Source organism: Panulirus ornatus, chromosome 64 (assembly GCF_036320965.1).
Source record: "Panulirus ornatus isolate Po-2019 chromosome 64, ASM3632096v1, whole genome shotgun sequence".
NCBI lineage: Eukaryota > Metazoa > Arthropoda > Malacostraca > Decapoda > Palinuridae > Panulirus > Panulirus ornatus.
Genome location: NC_092287.1, coordinates 23,487,571 through 23,502,440, shown reverse-complemented (window position 1 = coordinate 23,502,440; position 14,870 = coordinate 23,487,571). Strand labels below are relative to the sequence as shown.

General features: G+C 36.7%; 1 protein-coding gene across 2 annotated transcripts in view; it reads left to right on the top strand.

The window, feature by feature from the left end:
• Window positions 1–14,870, top strand: part of Glg1 (golgi glycoprotein 1) — a 49,536-nt gene that overhangs the window by 17,727 nt on the left and 16,939 nt on the right. For both annotated transcript variants that reach the window (XM_071657028.1, XM_071657029.1), the window contains exons 11-18: window positions 1,971–2,079; window positions 3,296–3,421; window positions 5,986–6,083; window positions 8,448–8,655; window positions 8,942–9,127; window positions 9,583–9,786; window positions 12,541–12,660; window positions 14,224–14,449. In XM_071657028.1, coding sequence (XP_071513129.1) covers window positions 1,971–2,079; window positions 3,296–3,421; window positions 5,986–6,083; window positions 8,448–8,655; window positions 8,942–9,127; window positions 9,583–9,786; window positions 12,541–12,660; window positions 14,224–14,449 — 1,277 coding nt within the window. The remainder of the gene's footprint in view (window positions 1–1,970; window positions 2,080–3,295; window positions 3,422–5,985; window positions 6,084–8,447; window positions 8,656–8,941; window positions 9,128–9,582; window positions 9,787–12,540; window positions 12,661–14,223; window positions 14,450–14,870) is intronic.

The following is a 14,870-nucleotide window of genomic DNA, read 5'->3' as shown; positions in this document are numbered from 1 at the left end:
GTTGCCTTAGATGCATTAACTAGCCTCATTTACATTAAAAAAATTATTTATTTCTTAACAGAATATATCCATAATATATATAAGAAAATACCTGAAAAGTAGTAGTAAACTTTCCTCTATATTAGTGTGGGGTTGTGTTTAGTGGATGGAGAGGGTTCTGGCTGGTGGCACAGAGCCTTACTATTTTTATAAGTATGTGATGATTATGGGTTTTCACCTAAGTACTTAATACTGTTTATATTTTCACTAGGCATGATTTCACATACCTTTACATATCATTTACATATTTCTTTTATGTGCATATTTCCCCCTGGATTTGTTGTCCTTCGAGCTAATAAAGATCTCCTTTGATCTGGTGGTTGGCAGCCTCAAAGACCCCTCATTCCACTGAGGTTTATTCCTTTCACCCTTTGCAAACCACCTAAACAGTAGTCATGGCCTAGCTCATTTGGAATACCTGTCCCATCACTTGTCTCCAACCAGTGATGACATTATCATTCTTCCAACTGCCCAGCTGAACACCATATAATTCTTTGCTCCCCAAAATGGGCATTTGTACCAGTCATGAGTTAGGGCACTCAATTCTCCTAGAATTGGGCCATATATATACATTGTATATTCATGGTCCCAGGATAATCCCTAACACTTGAATAAGTGTTGTGAAGTGTAAAGTGACCCCATTAGTTGATGAATAATTGACTTGGAAACTTTCCTCCTAGCCTGCCTGCAGAAACTTGTGAATATCTGTTTTTCCAAAATGTCTCAAGTTTAAAGGTATGAGCACAAGGGGAACAACTCAGTTAAGTGCTGATATTAATAATTGCTTATGCGGGATGTGGAATATGGAACTATGTGTTTTTCCCAGTGATGTACAGATTTGAATATCTATCTTATTCTTCTGACTGTTCAAGGAAGTATTTATTTGCTGATAATGTTAAATTCTTGAGGGAAAGCTAATGTGGCATACGATAATCCTTTATATCTTCCATTGAAGAAGAGGGTCTTACTCTTACACTTATCAATCATTGCGTATCTGAGGTTCGTCTTTTCTGTTACAGGGTTGTAGAACACAAGCGTATGTGATTTGTATCCTTGCATAGTGCTTTTTCCAAACACAAAAGTGTATATGATTTGAACCCCTGTATGGTGCTTTTTCTAAGGATTCCATTTATGAAAATTGTCTTTTGTTCAGTTGCATCTCTGCAAATACTGTATGATTTTCAGAGGTTGGCAAGGGACTTCATTTCCCTGGTTTGCCCAAGCTATTTGAACCCTTTTGTTTTGATTTATGACTGGTTTTGTTGGCTTAATCAAACCTCTGCGCTAGAGTAATGCCAGCAGACACTTCTTTGCTGGCCTGTTATGAGGAAGCTTTTCTAGAGTATCTTCTGTAGGGGAAAGATCAATTAAGTACCATAGGATAAGCAAAGGGGATGTAAGTGGTCATCTTTTTCCTTTTGAGAAGTTTTTCTCATGCCCTCCCATTCCATGTTTTGCTCTCATTAGCTTGCTAAATGACAGACTTAGAGAGGAAAGTGAGTTTTGAGGAATGAAAAAGTTTTCTCAGTGTGGTGTTCTGCAAGCTGCTTTCCATTATTTTCTGCCCTACCTTCCTCTCTCCTTGAGAAACTATCTCTTCTGATGGTTGTCACTCAGAGTGATGTCCTTGCCCTGGGAATTATTTATTGGTCATTCTGCTTGGCAGAGCAGCTGACGGGATAATGATGCCATTGCTGGGTGTAGACATCTGATAGGACTGGTGTTGCAGAATGAGCTAGTGCTTTGACCACTGTTTGAATGGTTCACAAGGGGTGAGATGTGTAAATCTCAAGGAATAGGGTGTGTTTGAGGCTGCCAACCCCTAGAGATCAAGGAAGATTCTCATTAGTTCATGGAACACTGCTTGGAGAGAAATAGTTTTTCTTTCTTTAAAACACGCTTTTTGAAGAATTTTCTTTATATTTCACCAGATTGAACAAGGAGTGTAAGGATGTAGTAAGTAATTACACAGAGGCTGAAGCCAGGGATACTGGGCTTAATGCACAGCTTACAGTTCACTGTGCAGCTGCAATACCCCAGGTAGGTTTTATGTGATTTTATTTTTTATCATAAATTCCATCACTGACCACTTAATTCCATCTTATTTAATAGAATTTTAAAATATTTTTTAGGAAACTAGTTTAACATGTTGGGATTGATTTAAGCTTGTTTGAATGCTCATTAAAAAGAGAAACTTTTGAGACTTACAACAGTCTTTCTTAACACTTAATTGCATATAACGTGAGGAGCCCTGGCTTTTTTGTATACTCTCCTCGTGCCTTCACATCATCTCAGCTTCATTGATGTATTAACTTCATAGCTAAGTTTCCTTGGAACTCACTTTTACTCTTTAATACTTGAACTTCACAGTTTTTTATCTAACTTACTTTTACATTCTCAGATATAATTTGAGACTGTTTAAGATAGAAGGCTAACCTATATATTACTGATGTATAATCTGATAAACCTTCACCTAACCCTTTCACTGATGGGTATGAGGCTATATATTGGGCAGCAATTATACTGATGTTATGCTAAGAGAATTTTTTATCATACCCCAGAGGGGATATTCCTCTTTTCAGTGAATTAAGAACATCAACCATGTTTGATTACAAAATTGTGAAGTAAATTTGTTCTTGTATGTGAAAATATGTTTTGCATCCTTTTTCTTCTGTTAGTTTTAGTGCTATGGGTCATCATTTAGAAGCTCAGCAGATTTATCAAGGTCTCTGGGATGTTCTTCGGTATTGTAGTAAAAGGCTAATGTGTTTTGAAAAGCACATTGTAAGACAGATATATCAGAGTATTGCAGTGAAAAGGTTTAAAGATACATAAGATCTGGGTGTGGCAAGAGCACCCTTCATTGGATGTTAGAATTGCAGAATTTGTGAGTAAATGTGTGAGGGAGATTAAGAATGAGGAGATAGAGAAAGTACACAGAAAATGATCTCTGGTAAAACTTATGGAATGAACCAAGTAAAATTGAATGCATGATTTATGTCATCAGTGCTGCGAACTTAAAAGAAAGTGTAGAATAAGAATGGTGATAGAGAGGACTAAGATGACAAGCAATAAAGTTCAAGGTAAATTGAGAGGAGTTACAGCAAAACATTGTTATAATTGTATCTTCTCCACGAGGATGTTCTTTGGGAAAATGCAGGAAAAGGAAAAGAGAACATTGTCTTGGCAGGAAATAAGATGCTGATATAATGGATGGTGTTATTGATTTGTCTTAAGTTCTCTTTCTGTTTATCAGATGTGTAGAGGAGAGTCACAGCATGGAAGTGAAGATGGTTCCTTGATGGACTGTCTTATTAGACACAAAAATGTCGAGAAAATGAGAAGCTACCCAAAATGTCGTGCTGTAATTGAGCATTTTCAGGTAAAGCAGGTCTCTATTGTATTGACATTTATGCTTCATCATTAGTGCTTATCTCTTTGATATATGCTGGGGTTGTAGCTTAGCATTAAGATATTGTTGGGCTAGATGTAGGGAAATTCATAGAACTGGATGAACAATTAGGAATTTGTGGATTCCTGAGGTCAAATATGGAAGACTATGATATTAACTGTCACTGACGTTTGTCAGAGAAGTTGGTATGCTCTTCCATTATGAGATGTTTGATACTTAATGAATATGTATCTGATGAAGAACAAGTGTACAGAGCTTTAAAGAAAATTTAAAGCAGTGAATATTCACATTGTGTAAATGGGAATATGACTAAAGAATGATTGGCAGGTACATATAGATAAATAATTAAATAAAAAGATTGCATATCCTGTGTTTGTATTGAGTAAAACCATGTTGATCAGAACACCACGTTTTTCATTTTTTTCATTTTCATGGTAGAATTATTCTTGACTTATACTTGTATCTCTTACTTCTTCCAGTCTTCAGCATAGCCTGTCTCTGCTGTCTGATTTCAGTAGTCTTTCCTCTGACCGAGTAGAGTATCCTACCAAAGCTAGACACTGAATACCAATTCTTCTAAAATCCAGACAATATGAAAAGTTGCCAGTGTCTAGAATTTTTAATTAGAGGGAAGAAAATTGATATTTTGGGTTTTATACATTTTGTTCAACTTGTAATTATTGGTGCAAGATTTTTCTCCCTAAATCTAAACTGTGTTTCAAACCTGCATAAGATGGTCTAGGTTTGGAAGAATATGGTCAGTTTGAAAGGATATAGGTTTTCCTACTAAAAGCAAGAATATGTCCCAGTCCTGAATCCCTTGATCATCATTTAGTCCAGGTTAGGAAGATATACTTTACCTGTTTATATGTTAACATATCCATTGATCAGATGTAAGCAGGCTACACCTGCAAGAATTTACATTGCGAATGAAAAGTCAAATTTGGTAAGGCTGTAGCATTGGGAGTACAGTCTCGTTAAAGATCGTATCTCTCCAAAGGAGTCTTCATTTCCCTGCTACTAGAAATAGTGCAGCACTCTGTGGTAAGAACCTTTAGAAAGGCCCTAGGTAACACAAAGACTCTTTCTTAGAAATTGTTCCTTGGTAATTTTAAGTAGAATAATAACATATTGCTTTCCATTTCATGAATCCTTTCATCTATTCCATAATCTGCTTCATTCCTTTGTGTTAGTTACAATGTTTTCATTCATCTCCAAACATCCATTTGCTTCATATTCTGCATGTCCTGACCATCTCAGCACACTTTTATTCATGCAGCTACCAGATGTCTTCCTTTCCCCTTAACCTAGCCTTTCACATTTTTGTTGATAACATTTTCTCATTTTTGTGTTATTCCTTAGATTTTCAGTATTTGTTGCTCTTACTTTTACCTTTTTCTTTTCTAGAAACTGTAAGTTTCACTCATATGAAGTATTCCCTCATGCAAGCTTCACGCTTGATTCTTCCCTTTTGCCAAGGCTTTCATAAGGTTTGGAACACTGCTCTCCTTTATGAATTGACTTATCTTCTGCTTACACCATGCCTTTCCTGATTTTGCTGTACACCATTTTAAATAATATTTAAGTAACGTCTTACAAAGTTTTGTAAGGAGTCATTTGCCTTACTTGATCGAGTAAGTAATGAAAGGGTAAGAGAGATGTGTGGTATTAAAAGAGTATTTTTGACAGTAGAAGAGGGTGAGCTGAAATGGTCTGGGCATATAGAGAACATGAAAGAGGAAAGGTTAGCAAAAAGGATATATGTGTCAGAAGTGGAGGGAACAAGGAGAACAGGGAGACCAAATTGGAAATGGAGGAATGAAGTTATAAAGATTTTGAGCTATCAGGACCTGAACATGCAGTAGAGTGAAAGATGTGTATGGGATAGAGTGAATTGTAATGATGTGGTATACTTGGATCAATGTGCTGTCAGTGGACTGAGCTAGGGCATGTGAATCATTTTGCATAAACCATGGAAAGTTCTGTGGTGCGTGGTTGTGGATAGGAAGCTGTGGTTTCAGTGCATTACACATGATACCTAGTGAATGGATGTGAGCAGATGTGGCCTTTCTTAGTCCATTCCATGTATTCACTAAAAACCTCCCTTATCCACTAATGATTTTCTTCAAGTATATCAAAGACATGAAACGAATAAGTAGATTTTATGATACAGTATTTCTGTGTGGTGTTGGTATTCACTTGAAGCTGCTTGATATAACTGTGAGCAACTGCTCCTCTTTGAGGCTCAATAGATCAGGAAGTGTAGTGTATGCATTACTACATATCATTGAATTTGAGTGATAAAGCAATGTAAATTTCCTAGGTTTCCAGTACCACATGTTGAGGGGATTCTGATTATTATATCAAATGTCTGATAATTGTAGGTGCTATTGGAAAGATTTTGTTGTAAAGGTTATGACTAAGTAAAGCTGTATTTTCCATTGACTGTAGAGTTTGTTAGATATCATACATATGGCCTTAGAATATTTCACAAAATAAGCATCGATGATTGAAGTTTTGCTTCTCTTTTCTAGCTGATAACCCTGAAAGATTATACATTCTCACTCCGGTTCAAGGAATCGTGCCAAGGAGATGTTGCTAAGCTCTGTAGTCGCCCAAAACCTAAGAATAAGTAAGTTGTCTTTACATATTTTATCTGTTATTGACATTGCTCATTGTTTTCATGGGTGTGATCTCTGGATAGTATTACCACTAAGATGAATTTGTAAGTTGAATTATTTTTTGTGAGCTTCTTGGTTTTACTTGCTTAATTAAACTGTGCATCAGATATGGAAAGGTCCAGCGGTTTCTCTTTTTTTGTATCTAGACTCCTCAGGATCATTTGAAGAAACTACCATATTGCATGTATTACCTCTCAAGTATGTGTAAGTCATATGAGTTGTAGGAAAGCAAGATAGCCTTAGGGAATTTGGCTTCCCTGTCTCCTCCCAACCTGTGGAGTTTTTGGTTGGAGTTCTGTAAGATGAATTTCACATGAAGATGCTTGTGTACACTTTATCTTCCCCATGTAAGTGGAATGTATAGATAGTTTACCTACCTGTGAGTACTTATGATGAGGGTAAGCCAGAATGGTGGGGCTGGTGAGAAGTAATGGATGTAAAGTTGCTAAAGAATAAACATTACAGTTGTTAGCTCTCCTTCTGCTGCCATACATATTCCAAATGCGGCTTTAACTTGGCAGTTGTCTAATCCTTACATTAAACATCAACTATGTCAAGTGCATCATATATCTAATTACACAGAAACTGTACAGCTATACTCTCTTATCCTATTCCTCGGCAGTGTTTACTTAGGGATCTTCTCTAAATGGAACCTTTTCCAACAAAGTAAAATCTTGTTCTGAAAAATTGTCATTTTTTTGTTTTTGTTTGGTTGAACATATCTTTTTTGTGGGAAATTTTATCTCTCAAATAGTATAGTTCTTGCCTTGTTTTTTGCTGTTTGTTTCTCAGTGAAGTTTTTCATGCAATGGTTGGGGTATACACTGCCCTAACATATGAGGTTAGGGAGTAGGCAGTGTTCTTTGGGTACATGTGGGTCATGTGTAAAACCTTGTTTCTCAGCTATTGTTGGGTCATGCAAAGAGTCATGTTCATCATTCACTTTTTTATTGTACTCTCTAAACGAAACTAAGCATTCTCAGGGTATAGCTTGTTCATTGTTTAACCTCACCAGACCATTTAAGAAAGGATCTTGGCCTGATGATGTATCTACGGAAGGAAGTGCAACAAAAAATGAGCACGTTATCTTTACAATATTTGAATCAGTATTTCTGATGAACAAGATGAAAGCACTTCATGTGAGGTTTATGAATTAGGTGTCTCATTGGTATATGATACTAAGAGGTAGAATGAAAATCTGTTTAAATTCTACATAGAAAGTGACACAGAAAGGAATTAATGAGTGTATAACACTGCATAGTTACATGTCTGCTGGCCATAACAATATGTGGTTTGAATTGTTGTGACAGTTTCTTAGTGGGGGGTCCCTATTTCAGGGACAGTACTTATGGAAAAGGCCAGACATTTTCATACTGATTTGAATATTAGCACTACTTTCTGTGATTAGACTCCCAGTGAACAAACCTCTGGTGATAGAGGACTGCTGAACATTCTGTAACAGAATTTGCAAATTTGATGAAGGATGAGGAACTGCCTTAAACAGATTTACAGTTCATACAAGGCAGATGTTTTCTAGGGATGTTTACTATGACATGCACTTTCTTACAACACAAAACACAGTACAGTTCCCAAGAATAAAGTGCTCATACTGTTTATAATCAGCCATATTCTTTTACACCCCTTCTGTTGTTAGTGAAATAAAACATTGTATAGCATCACCTGTTTGCTTGATGCCATCAGCATCAGGTTCTGCTGTATCACACTGTACATCCTCTCATCATTCCTTTACCTCTGCCATCTGACTACTTTCTCACTTCTTTTTGACATTTTAGTACCATAAGAGCAAAACATGGAAGATGTTTGTGTAAATATACTAGTTTTTTAATTAGGCTGTACTTGCAGTGTTTTATTACTGTGTAACGTTTCTGTTAAATGCCATTTATGTTTATATTTATCTATATCTACAGTGTTTGCCAGTTTGTACACTAGTGGTTAAACATTTCTGAATTGATTTTATTATCCCCAAGATTCCAAACTCCAGAATTGGTTTGGTGTTAAGCATTCTGGACTGGCAAGGTTACAGTGTGTTAGTATAAGGAGATATATGTCTTTCACATTATGTAGTTTATGATAGTTATAATTTCACTTTGATAATCGTGTTGATTGAGGATAGTTATATTAGCCTTATAATGAATATGCTTATGAAAATGAATAAGTCACAGATGTCATGTATTACATAGCTGGAATCGACATGTAGATAACCATAATTCATGCATGGTTCAGTATTCATTGATCACCTCCCATTATTAAGTAATGAATGGTAACTAACTCTCATATATGTATTCCCATTACAGAGCTGATGTTATTGATTGCCTGAGCACAATTGTTCGAAATGACATTCTGAATGATAATAATCACCAAGTTTCAAAAGCTTGTCGACAGCAACTCCGTCAGCAGTTGACACAGCGGCATGAAAGCATAAATTTGGATCCCAAACTGCAGCAAGAATGTAAAGTGGATGTAAAAAGATTTTGCAGGGATGTTAAGCCTGGCAAAGGAGTGGTGAGCACCCTAAAAGTTATTTGCAAAGTTTGTAATACTAAACCATGGTAACATTAAGAATTCAATCCTAAAACAGAAAAATTTTAGTCACTTGTGAATAAAAATCTATTTTACATGAGTTTAAAACATGGTTTGATAGTAAAGAATCATATCCAGGAGTAATACATTATTACTTGTGATAATATATATCTTATGTTACAAATATTTTCTACAAATTTAGTTGTATACATGTTGGATAATTATCAAGACACCATCTCTGTTTTCCTAAATGTAAACTTTATTACAGGTCCTTGAGTGTTTGCGTAGTCACAAAAAAAATTTAACAAGGACTTGCCATGAGCAGCTTTTTGTTCGTGAACAAGAGGAACAACATGACCCTGGTACAGATGTCATTTTATTGACATCATGCAGGGAGATGATCCAACAATACTGCCATGATACAAACTCTGAAAAACTTCTTCTTTGTCTTAAGGTATGCAGTACAGAATACTAGAACTGACTTGAGAGATTGTAGAGTAGGATAGTTATCAAGGTGCTGTTTACATTTCAGTTTTGAGTTATGTTCCTTTACATTAAAAATTTTCCATCATATGTTTTAATAGTTGTTTTTAGATTGTTATTACTTATACGTGTGGAAATGTTAAAATGCTAATAGTAAAATTTCATTCATGCATCACCCTGCTTTGAATGCAGGTAAAGGCACTTATGATTTAGACACATAACTAAGTGTAGAGGTATTTGTAATTTGCCACTGTCTTGCATTATAGAAGACTGCACGAGTCACCCTGTTGTAGAAGTGGAACTTGTTGTGTTTTGATAGACATTTAAAAGTTGGGACTTCATGTAATGGGTTACGTTAGTTTATATGAAAATGAGCACTATATATGGAGAAGTGTATAAGATAATATTATATTGTTTTTTGTCTAGTCCTATAAAGAAGAGCCAAGCTTTGATGGAAATTGTCGGGCTGTCATCATTCGTCGATTGGTGGAGCAGACCACAGATGCTCGTCTCAATCCAGAGCTTCTCCGGGCTTGTAGGCGTGACATGGCCAAGTTTTGTTCTGCACTCTTTGAAAAGGAGAGGACCACCAGTACTGAGCTGAATGGCTTACTCACAGAATGTTTAAAGGTAGTAATTACAGTTACATATAAGCCAAAACATATATCTTACTGATAAGATGGCTTACAGAGGTTGTATGGTCATGTGGACAAAAAGGATGTTAAATGAAAGGGTATTTATGTGACAGAACTGAGATTATACACCAACGATGACTTCACATCAAACAGAAAAACATCAGGAGAATGCATATGAAGGAGGGGTTTTATGCTGAAGGAATTTGCAGATCTTTTTATGGTTTTGGCATATGAAGAAGCTTTTGCCTGTACCACAGTGCTGCATAGAGGGAAGCATGTACAGTCTTTCCTTTTAATTCCAAAATGTGCAGTATTTCCTAAAGCCAGACAAAATAATTGGGATTTGGGAGAATATAGTCCAGTCCCAACACCCATTTGAAGCTGGATATCTTTACTTTAGTACATACAGTTTTGAAAAAGATTCCACTAATATATATGATATTGTTTGGTGTAATTCGTACAATTTGGGAATTGAGGGTGATGAACTTATAGGATATTGTAAAACAAGTCAGTTTTTTGTCATTGTGACAAACATGAGTTGTCATGTCAAATAGCTACTAATGTTAATGTAAGATAAGCTGAATTTTTTCTCCTTTTTCTATACATTCCCTTGTCATTATCTTTTAGTATGCTACCAGCTTTACAAAGTTTCTGTTAGAATTTCTGGATTACACAGCAATATCACGCTTTGTATCTCACTGAAATTTCTTTATTGGTTCAGTCGCTGAATAGCCATTCTATGATGATACAATAGACTTTGAACAAAAATTCATGTTCAAATATTATGCAGTTGCTCAATTTTTTATTCATCAGTGGTCATAAGTGAAATTGATCACAGTAAATGAGGCAACGAAAATGCAGAAGCACTTGTTGTTCAGACATGCTTCTGGGTTTAAACGTGATATAATGCAAGGGATTCTTTGTATCTGAGGTGTTGACACCAGTGTTTTCTGTTGGTTATGGTTTTTGAAAATTACAGTTGAATTAACTAGTGATTAGATATAAGATGGCCAGATGCCTTTCATTAAGATGCACTGGTAAGTGCACAGTAAAGGTACACCACCGATTTTCTGGCACTCTTAGTTCCAAAGCCTTACCGTATTAACCATTTTGCCTGACCAACCATGGTCACGTAATGATAATTCAACAACACACCTCTAGCCCATTAATTATACATCTCCCATGTGTCTAAAGTATACCATGGACTGCTAGAAATTTAGATTAAACAAATATTAAATGTGTGAGCACCCTAAGATGGTAAGTCTGTCCTTAGATTGTTTGAATCCTGTTGGGTCTTCTTTGTCTTCTGTTGTTACTGTTTTCCTAGGTGTGCATCGCCAGAGTAATGCAGTTTCATCTGCATTATACACCTGCTCAGGACGGAGGTGCTCATCTGCTACGAGTTCGCAAATTTGTCCGCATACTTGGCAGCTCCTCCTTGGTTTGCAGACTGCTTTTCTCCGCACACTTTATTCATGGAAATTCCATGACGCTTCTTGAATCTTTGAAACCTTTTTTTCACTGTAGTCACACTCATGTTGTAATTTAAGTTCTTTATGGAACAACTTAGTCTGGTCCATTGTCATGCTACATGACAAGTCCACTCCATCACTTCGACGCTGTCGAAACTATTCCATCATCACTCAATCATGTCCAGTACTCTTACGATCTTTCATAGGTTTTCTAATCGTCATTTGCTTCTTGGAATCGCTGTCTGCATAGAATTTCAATATTTTCTCCCTTTGCTTCTTTGTATCATAAACAGTTGAAGAACCAATGCTGTAGATGTCACACAACTTACTGAAACATCTCAGTCCATTTTTTCAACAGTTCTACTTTATCTTGGATTGATATGGACTGGTGCTTACACTTGACACCATGAATGATACTCTCATGTATCTCAGAAGCCATAGCTAGTGTTAAATTTAAGCAAAATAAGCTAAGAATCTCACAGAATTGTGGTATCACCACCGTCAAGTGCAGTTTAAAGAATGTAAATAAACACGCCCTACACACAATGCCATCTGTGGCCGCCCAGTAGACTAGTCTGGTGGCCACGGTAATTTCAAGTTCCCTCACGAAATTTTGTCTGGACTAAAGGAGGTGCCGGAAAATCAGTGGTGTACCTGTATTAGATTTTTTAGTTGAAGTCTGGTCTAAGGCTGAATCTGGATAATATTCCTGACTGTCATAATTCCTGTCTCTCATTGTTGAACACATAAACATATTAGTAGAAATTTAAGTGATCATTTTTCTCTCAAGTTAATAGTGCATTGTCTTAAGAGCCCTATTTTCTATAGAGTATTATGGTCCATTACACAGTGCAATACATCTGGGATTTGTCTATTAGATATTGGAATCTGTTTGTTAAGCTTAGAGTCAAACATTATTTTTATAGGATTAGATAACTGATTAAGTATTCTGTTGATCTGTTGTGTATCTGGACCTAGTTCCCTATAGTAACTCGCTCTCCCAGAGTAGAAAGGAAGTTTACCAGAAAAGTCTCCAGGTTGTCTTATCCACATACAGTTCACCATGATTGAGCAGAAGCCAGTATCTTAGGTACTATGATGGTCAAAACAGGTGAATCCTTGTCGATATATCACATTTTTTGGGTAGAATGGTGTAAAAGCCCCCACATGAGCAGGTGCCTAATCTGATGCTTTATATCTGTCTCTAGTTGGGAAATGGCTTTTCATACTTCATCTTTTATGTCCTTCTGTGCAATGATAAGAAAATTATATTCCAGGAACATCTTCCAGGCCACAAATTGAGCGCCACGTGCAAAATTCAGGTCACAGCTATGGTTCGCAGTGCTGCTCTCAATTACAAGTTGGATCCAGTCCTAATAGACAAGTGCAAAGATGATGTAAGGTTTTTTTTTATACTTGTTTACAGTTTTTAGAGTTTGCAAGATAGCACCAGGAATAGACAAAGAAAATTGCCTGACTCACTCACATCCATTTTCTGACTGTCATGTGTAGTGCACTAAAACCACAGCCCCTTATCCACATCCACAGACCTTGCTATGGTTTCCTCTGGCTGCTTCATATATCCTGGTTCTGTCCATTGACAGCACATCACCCACTGTATACCACATCACCCCAATGCACTCTATTCCTTGCACACCTTTCACCCTCCTGCATGTTCAGGCTCTGAGCTTTCAAGGTTTTTTCCTCCATCTTTAATTATGTCTCCCTCATCTCCTTGTCCCCTCTACTCCTCATTCTCTCTAAATGGTCAAAGCCATTTCGGCACGTTCTTCAGATCTCAACCGTACTTCATTATTACCACACCCCTCTCCTAAGCATTTCATTTCCAACACATCCATCCTCTTCTGTACATTCTCATCTGTACATTCTCATCCCATATCTTGCATCTACATGTCATCGTTAGGACTACTATACCTTCAAAGATATCAATGTTTGCCTTCCCAGATAGTGCCCTTTCTTTCCACACATTCCTCAGTGTTCCCAGTACCTTCACTCCCTCATCCATCCTATGAATCACCTCTGCTACCATGGTTCTATTCTCTGTCATGTCCACTCTCAGGTATCTATGTAGAATATTTCACTTCCTCCAGTTTTTTCCGTTCAAACTCACACTCTCACTGAGCCTATCTCTTTACATGGCTAAACTTAATTGGTTTGCTTTTCTTCACATTTACTCTTAACTTTCCCCTTTCACACACACTCCCATACTCAGACACCAGCTTCTGCAGTTTCTCACTCAAATCTGCCACCATTGCCATGTTGTCAGCAAACAACTAACATACTTCTCAGGCCCCATCATGTCCTTCATACTGCATACCTACCCCTTTCTCTGAGACTCATGCTTTTACCATCTTAACCACCCAATCATAAATGAATTAAACATGGAAAAATGGAATAGTAAAATGAATTCTTAGGGGCTAGGATGACTTCACAAAGAGAGTGTTAATGGACTAGCAGAAAGTGGAGCAGGCAATATATTTATAAACTAGTAAAGTACTCCTTCTCCCTTTCTGCTCTAGAGGGAAAGATAATGTTAGTCAGATTTTCTGGTTTCCAAAGTTTTTGGAATTCTTATGTTATGCATGTGCTTCTCTGGGTGGCTGTTGTTTATGCAACTGTATGATATGTTATGCTATACTCCTATTTCAAGTAGTATTCAGGTGAATATACACGAATTAATGTGAGGAGAAGAGTGCTTGAGAGAGAGAATTGGGGAAAGAATGCATGGAACAGTGTATATGAAGGAGGCTAGTAAGGACAGGAATAAGTGGAGACTCTTTTGCCATGGCCTTCCCCTTGATGGGAGCTCCTGCAGAGAGTGGGCATCAGAGATGTAGATAGATGGATATTTTTCATGAATAATAATGTTGTTTATGACTTAATAATAATGTTGTTTATGACTTACTAGATATTACTTAATAGTTGTTTATCATTTCCAGATGAATGTTCTGTGTCCGGACTACCTTGCAGAAATTGGGGAGGGACACATGGAAGAGTGTTTAAAACTCAGTTTTGATGCCGACAAGATAAAGTCTGAAGAATGTAAAGTTCATGTTGCTCACATTATTGAGACTCAGCGAGCAGATATAAATGTGGATCCAGTTCTCAATGAAGCTTGTGGTGTAGATGATAGTAAATACTGTGAAGGCAAAGAGAAAGGTTACCGTAAGTAATTTATACCTTTTTTGCATTGCTTTTGTTTTGTCTATTTTGTAAAAGTTGAGTTTCAAAATTTCAGAGTGTTGCTGGTGTATTTCTTGCATTACACTCAGAAACTTTTTTTTCTGGCAGAGCGTAAGAAAGCTTACCTGTCAGTCCTACCTTATAAAAACCAACAACCAAAAAAGATTAACAACACTACCCAACAAATGTCTTCTTTGAACCAGACTTTCACAATTGTCAGAAACAAATTGAAGAGTCAGTAGATGACAGTCAAAGTACATTGATACAGAGGAGACTGGCTGAAAAATGTTATATTGTCTTTTCTTTCCTCTTCCTTAAAGACTCATCTGTCTGTTCCTGATACTGCTTCATTAAGGTGGGAAATGAATATACTGAAATACAGTCCTTTGAATTTTCTGTAGCC